This window comes from Nomia melanderi, unplaced genomic scaffold (genome assembly GCF_051020985.1).
Source record: "Nomia melanderi isolate GNS246 unplaced genomic scaffold, iyNomMela1 scaffold0905, whole genome shotgun sequence".
In the NCBI taxonomy this organism is placed as follows: domain Eukaryota; kingdom Metazoa; phylum Arthropoda; class Insecta; order Hymenoptera; family Halictidae; genus Nomia; species Nomia melanderi.
In genome coordinates, this window is record NW_027476019.1 from 9,020 (window position 1) to 19,173 (window position 10,154).

Sequence of the window (10,154 nt, forward strand, 5' to 3'; positions counted from 1 at the left end):
TATGTTCCGTCTTGTGTCTTGTTCCAAATGTTTCTTGTGTGTCTAGTTCCAAATGTTTCTAGTGTGTCTCGTTCCAAATGTTTCTAGTGTGTGTTCTCTGTACCTTGCGTGGGCTTTTATAAACCTTTTTTGGTAGGGGAGTACAAACTTTGTCCGAGTGGGACTCAACCGGTGATCCTGGAGGGGGTTGCCGATTGCAGCCCCCGGGTGACCCACGCAAGGGTCTTGAACGTTCTTGACACTGACCATAGCAAGTAATAAAACCAAGGATCGCCTCGACTTCTGGCAAACAGATGTAAGTTAAAGTTATGGTAAATCTACAAAACTGGCAGAACGTGCCGAAGCAAATACGACTAAATTATTGAAGTAATGGTTCCTTGGGCCTTTATTTCTGCCATGGTAAAAAATATTCAGGGCTCCAATGTGCCTCGCAGAAGGTGTCTCAATAACCGTCCTAAAGAGGTTTAGCGACGCAACACACCGGCCCCCTTGAACGGTTACGTTCAACAAAATTACAATATGGACAATGCTAATAGTAATGCGATAAATACAATTGACAGTCTGTTGGTTTGTGTATCGGTCCACTCGTACTCCGGTAGTGCTTGTAGTGAACCACCAATCAGGAAATGCGCAGGGGTTAAGGCGGTAAGGTCGTTGGGATCGGAGGATAAGGGTGTCAGCGGGCGGAAATTTAATATAGCTTCGATTTCGATTATAATACGATTGAATTGTTCGTAGGTGAACATGGCCTCCTTGCGAAGAAACGTTTTATCGCGGTTATACACGCTTCCGTAGTTAAATCTGTGACTAGTTCTAAATGCGTCGCCCTTGTAACAAACATACAAATATAACCCCGTAACCCTTCATTGTTTTTTAAATTTCTATGTTTTTTTTTTTTTCTTTTCTTAAGAGAAAATGGCCCACAATAGTCTATACCTGCGTTTTCAAATGGACGTGCCTGGGTCACACGGTCCTTCGGTAGGTTACCCATAACGTACGCAGGTAGCTTGGGATTAGCCCTAAAGCAATTCACACATTTTATCGAGGAAAATCTATTTACAAATTCAGATGTATCGATAGTTGCCATTAACGTTTTAAATTCTCGTCGTTCTGGAATCTCGATAACTGGTAGCTTGACGAAAGGCCATGTTTCTTCGGCCTGGGAAAGCCAATGCGGACCCTTTAACCATTGTTGGTTGTTAAGGAGCTGCGTTGGTGTTTGACCGCGGGATATATAGTCAGCTGGATTTTCAAGACTAGCAATATGATACCAATTATGAATTTCGGTCTGCCTTTGAATTTCACTAACCCGATTTGCGATAAATGTTTTTAGAGTGTGCGGTGGTGTCTTAATCCAGTGTAGTGTAACCGTCGAATCGGACCATAATAAAACCTTTTCTATTTTAAGATGGCTTAAGGCCTCGATGGTCTCCTTGGTCAGGTCGGCTAATAATTTAGCAGCACATAATTCTAATCGCGGTAACGAAATGGTTTTTACAGGGGCGATTCTAGATTTTGCGCATACTAAGCTAGCGTTACATCCGCCTTCTTTATTGACGGAGCGTAAATAGAGACATGCACCGTATGCAGCCTCACTAGCGTCGGCGAATCCGAGCAGTTGTATTGCCACTGAGTGTTTGAGCACCGTTGCCCTAGGTATTACAAACTCATTTAATTGTGGTAATTCCCTCTTAAAGTCTATCCACATTGTTTCCAGCGATTGAGGGACAGACTCATCCCAGCTTAGATGTGCCTTCCACAGTTCCTGCATAATTATTTTTGCGCGAACTATTACTGGCCCTAATAACCCTAACGGATCGAACAATTGCGCAATCTGCGATAAGATTGAACGCTTGGTCGGCCGAACATCTCCCGTGGTCTTTATGGTATACATAATTTCGTCTGTTTGGGTTTTCCAACTAATACCTAATGCCTTTCTTGTTTCGTTTATGTCTAATGAAATAGTGCACTCGTGGTTTCCTAATTCTAAACCCTTAACTAAAAATTCATCATTTGAGGTCCACTGTCTTAAATTAAACCCTCCTAGCCTTGCTAACCCGATTGCTTGATTTCTTAATTTTAAAGCTAATTCGCGAGTCTCAACCCCGGTTATCAAGTCGTCCATGTAAAAGTCTCTTTTAAAAATTCCGACTGCTATGGGGAATTTGTCGCGTTCGTTGTCTGCTAACTGTTGCAAACAACGTACTGCTAAGAATGGAGCTGATGTTGTTCCGTATGTTACTGTGTTTAATTGAAACGTCCTAATTGGTTTGTCTGGTGATTCACGCCATAAGATGCGTTGGTAGATTCTGTCCTCAGGGTGTAATCTAATCTGGCGAATCATCTTGTCAATATCTGCTGTTAATACATACGTGTGAGACCGGAATCGGCGAAATATTTTGTATAAACTCTGTTGTAACTGAGGCCTATTTAATAGTGTATCATTTAACGAAATACCGGTGGAGGTTTTCGCGGAGGCGTCGAATACTACGCGAACCCTTGTCGTCTCACTCGCTTCCTTTATTACCGCGTGGTGCGGCAGGTAAAAACCGTCGGCTGCCTCGTTTGCGTTGACTTGGGTCATGTGCCCTAACTGCTCATATTCCCTTAAGAATTCTGTGTAACCCTTTAACAGACCCTTATCTAAATGTATTTTCCTTTCTAATGCGTAAAATCTCCGTAATGCTATTTCTCGCGAACTACCTAATATCTGTCGCCTTTCATTGAATGGAAGCCTAACGCAATACCGACCGTCTACATCTCGTTCTGTTGTGTCTTTAAAAATCCCCTCCGCGACCCTTTCTTCCGCTGAAAAATATTTCCTTTCGGTGAATTGCTCTACCTCCCAGAATTTGTTCAACGTTTTATCTAAACTTGCATAAAATGCCTTCACTGACGTCGGTGCTATATAAGGTGCTTGTATGCTCGATTCGCCGGTGACTATCCAACCTAATCTAGTCTTCTGCAGAATAATTCTGTCGTTATTTAGTTTAATTTGTCCGCTGCTTAATAATTTAAAAAATAATACATTCCCCAATAATGCGTCTATTTTTCCGGGTTTGTGAAAGTCCGGATCGGCTAGTTGTATATTTTGCGGTAACTGTAAATTCGACCGATTGACCTGTCGCGACGGTAATAGTCCGGTTATAGACGGCAAAGTTACAAACGATACCTGCGTCGAAAAGGGATTCCCACGCGCCTTGACCGTGGTTCTTACAATGTATTGAGCCCTAGTGGCTTGCTCACCTAAACCTGACAGCGTCACGTTCATTGCCTGCTTGCGCAATTGTAATTTTTCCGCGAGCTCCTCCGTAATAAAGTGCGTTTGTGAACCTCCATCTAATAATACGCGACAGTCATGTTCCCGATTAAACCTATCCAGAATTTTAATTTTTGCTGTTCCCAATAAAACCTCTGAATTATATGTAACCGTTAACGCGGTTGCACTCGTTCCCGGCATTGTCGTTTGTCCTATTTGTATACCTGCCTGTGGAACATTGGGTCTTTGTTCCTTATCGAAATGTAATAGAGTGTTATGTTTTTGGTTGCACCTTTTGCAACCACTAGCTTGACAATTAATTGCCATATGATTCGCTCTAAAGCAGTTTAAACATAATTTGTTTCGCTTTATTAGCTCTAACCGATCGCGAATAGTCGCTTGTAGAAAATGTTTGCACTGATAGATCTCGTGACTATCCTTACACATGACGCAATCCCTTGCCTTGGTCGTTGCCAGGAATGTCTGACCCCGAGAGTTGATTCTCGCCCCTTGACTACGTTCCTGATGTATATTTCTTCTAGAAGTGGTCGAAAAATCCCTGTCTAATTCCTCCCCCCGTGCCTGTTTGTTTATGAACTTCAATAACTGCTCAAAAGTTGGCATCTCATCGTCCTCTAAAGTTCGTTCCCATCCGCGCCGCGTATTTTTATCTAATTTCTTACCTATGAGGTAAACTAGTATCGCGTCCCATTGCATTACGGGCAAACCTATCGTTTCAAGCGCCTTGGCATGCATTTGAGCTTGTTCCGCTAAAAATCTTAGATTCGCCGGTGTTTCGCGCGTTACCTCCGCTAGTTCGAACAGTGCCTTTAAATGAGCGTGCACTATTTGCCGCGGTTTATTGCACCGTTTTTGAAGTAAATCCCAAGCTACCAGGTAGTTGGGTTCGGAGGCATTTAAGGCTGAAATTACCGATACTATTTCCCCACGCAGCGCATTCTTTAACAAATGAAACTTTTGAACCGCGGGTAGGTCGGGATTATCGTGGACCAATGTTTTAAACGTATCATGAAAGCTATGCCATTCAATTGGGTCCCCGTTATAAGGTTTGATTTCTATTTTTGGTAAAAGGGCGCCTTCCTGTCGTACTGTTATTGTGCTTGGCGAATCGGTGGCTCTAAGAGGATTTGTCGACGTACCGGAAGATTGTAATCCTTCAATGTGACCGTTAATTGCGCTAATGATCTTAAAATAACTACGTTCGAATTGTTCCCGTTCAAGCTCATGATCTGAGACTTCGTCTTCTAATTCTATATTTGATTGTACTCCGTCAAATATTCTGAATAATTCGTTTACCCTTTCCTTACGAACTTGAAATTCATGAATATTGGAATGTACTCCCTCATTTACATAATTCTCGATACGCGTCAATTGTCCCTTAATCGATCTCCTCTGTCTCTTAAGACCCTTCAATTGTGTCGATTCTTGTGGATTAGCCATGTCGCAATGATAACGATAATTCAACGAAAATAAACGAGATCGATGCTATCAAATACGGGAAGGTGGGTTGGAATGTGGTGATTCGTGGACTCACCCTACCGGCGTTTGAGTGTCTAATACAGCTCGTGAATCCTTTCTCGTTCGAACGGCTGTTTCCTTGACTGAGATGTCCACTGCGATGATACTGCTGCTCTGCCCTGACGGTCTGATGTGCTGATGATTCGTCGATCTGTGATCCTTGATTATTCACGGTCCGACGGCTGCTTCCTCGCTTAAGGTGTCCAAATATGGCTGCTTCCTTGCTCGAGGTGTCCGATGCGGCTGCTTATGAATGTCTCAGCTTCTCCGGCGACGCGTGGTCCTACGGTGTTGCTGTTGATCTGCCCTCCTTGTACAGAGGCTAAGATCCAATGTATGAAACCCGTTGGAGTTTCCGTGGTATTATTGAACTTGCACGTAACTTGTTGTTTACTGCACTATACACTAATTTTTTCTCACTGAAGTTCTCCGAACTCTTTGCAATAGATCCGGCTCGAAGGACCAAATGTTGTGTACGCGTTTTCTATTCGAAAATCTTATAGGGAAACCCGTACGTCGCACGCCGACTTAACTTTGTGCGAACTGTTTGGAAAGTGGACTGTATCTAATTACTTCAGTGAAGAATACTTTAGTGTTTATTTTTGCTTAGTTCAATAATAATCGTCAGCGGCGAGAGTATACAACGACGTCTATGTTCCGTCTTGTGTCTTGTTCCAAATGTTTCTTGTGTGTCTAGTTCCAAATGTTTCTAGTGTGTCTCGTTCCAAATGTTTCTAGTGTGTGTTCTCTGTACCTTGCGTGGGCTTTTATAAACCTTTTTTGGTAGGGGAGTACAAACTTTGTCCGAGTGGGACTCAACCGGTGATCCTGGAGGGGGTTGCCGATTGCAGCCCCCGGGTGACCCACGCAAGGGTCTTGAACGTTCTTGACACTGACCATAGCAAGTAATAAAACCAAGGATCGCCTCGACTTCTGGCAAACAGATGTAAGTTAAAGTTATGGTAAATCTACAAAACTGGCAGAACGTGCCGAAGCAAATACGACTAAATTATTGAAGTAATGGTTCCTTGGGCCTTTATTTCTGCTATGGTAAAAAATATTCAGGGCTCCAATGTGCCTCGCAGAAGGTGTCTCAATAACCCTCCTAAAGAGGTTTAGCGACGCAACAACAGCTTTATATAGATTTATATAGATTCATATAGTTTTATTAGTTTTATGTACTTTTATATAGTTTTATATAGTTTTATATAGTTTTATATACTTTTATATAGTTTTACACAGTTTTATATAGTTTTATTAGTTGTATATAGTGTTACACAGTTTTATATAGTTTCATATTGTTTTATATAGTTTTATATAGTTTTATATAGTTTTATATAGTTTTATATAGTTTTATATAGTTTTATTTGTTTTCTATAGTATTATATAGTTTTATATAGTTTTATATCGTTTTATATACTTTTATATAGTTTTACACAGTTTTATATAGTTTTATTAGTTTTATATAGTTTTATATAGTTTTATATAGTTTTATATAGTTTTATATAGCTTTACACGGTTTTATATAGTTTTATTAGTTTTATATAGTTTTATACAGTTTTATATAGTTTTGTATAGTTTTATATAGTTTTATATAGTTTTATATAGTTTTATATAGTTTTATATAGTTTTACATAGTTTTATATAGTTTTATATAGTTTTATATAGTTTTATATAGTTTTATATAGTTTTATATAGTTTTATATAGTTTATATACTTTTATATAGCTTTACACGGTTTTATATAGTTTTATTAGTTTTATATAGTTTTGTATTGTTTTATATAGTTTTATATAGTTTTATATAGTTTTATATAGTTTTATATAGTTTTATATAGTTTTACATAGTTTTACATAGTTTTATATAGTCTTATATAGTTTTATACAGCTTTACATGGTTTCATATAGTTATATTCAGTATTATATAGTTTCATACAGTTTTATTAGATTTGTATAGTTTTATTAGATTTATATAGTTTTATATAGTTTTATATAGTTTTATATAGCTTTATATAGTTTTATATAGTTTTATATAGTTTTATATAGATTTATATAGTTATATATAGTTTTATAGAGTTTTTTTAGTTTTATACAGTTTTATATAGTTTTTATATAGTTTTATTATTTTTGTATATAGTTTTCTCTAGTTTTATATAGTTTTATATAGTTTTACACAGATTTATACAGTTTTATTAGTTTTATATAGTTTCATATAGTTTTATATAGTTTTCTATAGTTTTGTATAGTTTTGTATAGTTTTATACAGTTTAATATAGTTTTATATAGTTTTATATAGTTTTATATAGTTTCATATAGTTTTATATAGTTTTCTATAGTTTTGTATAGTTTTGTATAGTTTTATACAGTTTTATATAGTTTTATATAGTTTTATATAGTTTTATATAGTTTTATATAGTTTTATACAGTTTTATATAGTTTTATACAGTCTTATATACTTTTATATAGTTTTATTTGGTTTGTATAGTTTTATATAGTTTTATGTAGTTTTATATAGTTTTATACAGTTTTATATAGTTTTTATATAGTTTTAATAGTTTTATATACTTTTAAACAGTTTTATATAATTTTACACCGTTTTATATAGTTTTATTAGTTTTATATAGTTTTATACAGTTTTATATAGTTTTATATAGGTTTATATAGTTTTATATAGTTTTATATAGTTTCATATAGTTTTATATAGTTTTATATAGTTTTATATAGTTTTAAATGGTTTTATATAGTTTTATTAGTTTGATATAGCCTTATACGTTTTTATATATTTTTATATAGATTCATATAGTTTTATACAGTTTTATATAGTTTTTATATAGTTTTATTAGTTTCATATATAGTTTTATATAGTATCATATAGTTTTATATAGCTTTACACGGTTTTATATAGTTTTATACAGTTTTATATAGTTTTGTATAGTTTTATATAGTTTTATATAGTTTTATATAGTTTTATATAGTTTAATATAGTTTTATATAGTTTTACACAGTTTTATATAGTTTTATTAGTTTTATATAGTTTTATGTAATTTTATATACTCTTAAACAGTTTTATATAGTTTTACACAGTTTTATATAGTTTTTATATAGTTTTATTAGTTTCATATATAGTTTTATATAGTATCATATAGTTTTATATAGCTTTACACGGTTTTATATAGTTTTATACAGTTTTATATAGTTCTGTATAGTTTTATATAGTTTTATTAGTTTTATATAGTTTTATACAGTTTTATTACTTTTATATAGTTTTACATAGTTTTATATAGTCTTATATAGTTTTATACAGTTTTACATGGTTTCATATAGTTATATTTAGTATTATATAGTTTCATACAGTTTTATTAGATTTATATAGTTTTATATAGCTTTACACGGTTTTATATAGTTTTATACAGTTTTATATAGTTTTATTCAGTTTTATATAGTTTTATATTGTTTTATATAGTTTTATATTGTTCTATATAGTTTTATACAGTTTCATATAGTTTTATATAGTTTTATACAGTTATATATAGTTTTATACAGTCTTATATACTTTTATATAGTTTTATTTGGTTTGTATAGTTTTATATAGTTTTATGTAGTTTTATATAGTTTTATACAGTTTTATATAGTTTTTATATGGTTCTAATAGTTTTATATACTTTTAAACAGTTTTATATAATTTTACACCGTTTTATATAGTTTTATACAGTTGTATATAGTTTTATACAGTCTTATATACTTTTATATAGTTTTATTTGGTTTGTATAGTTTTATATAGTTTTATGTAGTTTTATATAGTTTTATACAGCTTTATATAGGTTTATATAGTTTTATATAGTTTTATATAGTTTTCCACAGTTTTATACAGTTTTATTAGTTTTATACAGTTTTATATAGTTTTTATATAGTTTTATTGGTTTTATATAGTTTTTATATAGTTTTATTGGTTTTATATAGTTTTATATAGGTTAATATAGTTTTACACGGTTTTATATAGTTTTATATAGTTTTACACGGTTTTATATAGTTTTATATAGTTTTATATAGTTTTATACAGTTTTATACATTTTTATATAGTTTTATATAGTTTTATATAGTTTTATGTAGCTTTATATAGTTTTATATAGTTTTATATAGTTTTATATAGTTTTATATAGTTTTATATAGTTTTACACAGTTTTATTAGTTTTATGTACTTTTAAACAGTTTGTCATAGTTTTACACAGTTTTATATAGTATTATTAGTTTTATATATTTTTATATAGTTTCTTTAGTTTTATATAGCTTTATATAACTTTATACAGTTTTATATAGTTTTATATAGTTTCATATTGTTCTATATAGTTTTATACAGTTTTATATAGTTTTATATAGTTTTATATAGTTTTATATAGTTTTATTTGTTTTGTATAGTATTATATAGTTTTATTAGTTTCATATAACCTTATACAGTTTTATATATTTTTATATAGATTCATACAGTTTTATACAGTTTTATTAGTTATATAAAGTTTTATATAGTTTTATATACTTTTTATATAGTTTTATTTGTTTTGTATACTTTTAAACAGTTTTATATAGTTTTACACAGTTTGATATAGTTTTATTAGTTTGATATAGCCTAATACAGTTTTATATATTTTTTTATAGATTCATATAGTTTTATACAGTTTTATTAGTTTTATACAGTTTTATATAGTTTTTATATAGTTTTATTAGTTTTATATATAGTTTTATTAGTTTTATATACTTTTAAACAGTTTTACATAGTTTTACACAGTTTTATATAGTATTATTAGTTTTATATGGTTTTATACAGTTTTATATATTTTTATATAGTTTCATTAGTTTTATATAGCTTTATATAACATTATACAGTTTTATATAGTTTTATATAGTTTTATATTGTTCTATATAGTTTTATACAGTTTTATATAGTTTTATATAGTTTTATATTGTTTTAGATAGTTTTATATAGTTTTATACAGTTTCATATAGTTTTATACAGTTTTATATACTTTCATATAGGTTTATATATTTTTATATAGTTTTATATAGTTTTATTTGTTTTGTATAGTATTATATAGTTTTATTAGTTTGATATAGCCTTATACAGTTTTATATATTTTTATATAGATTCATATAGTTTTATACAGTTTTATTAGTTATATACAGTTTTATATAGTTTTATATAGTTTTATTTGTTTTGTATAGTTTTATATAGTTTTATATAGTTTTATATAGTTTTCCACAGTTTTATACAGTTTTATTAGTTTTATACAGTTTTATATAGTTTTATATAGTTTTATATAGTTTTATTAGTTTTATATACTTTTAAACAGTTTTATATAGTTT

The 10,154-nt window shown here is 31.4% G+C and overlaps 1 protein-coding gene across 1 annotated transcript; it reads right to left on the reverse strand.

Moving 5' to 3' along the window:
• Positions 1–936: 936 nt before the first annotated feature.
• On the reverse strand, positions 937–4,720 carry LOC143176843 (uncharacterized; the record flags this gene model as incomplete). Its single annotated transcript, XM_076374190.1, has 1 exon — positions 937–4,720. A coding segment is annotated over exon 1 (3,784 nt), but the record flags the coding sequence as incomplete, so codon positions are not given.
• Positions 4,721–10,154: the final 5,434 nt, after the last annotated feature.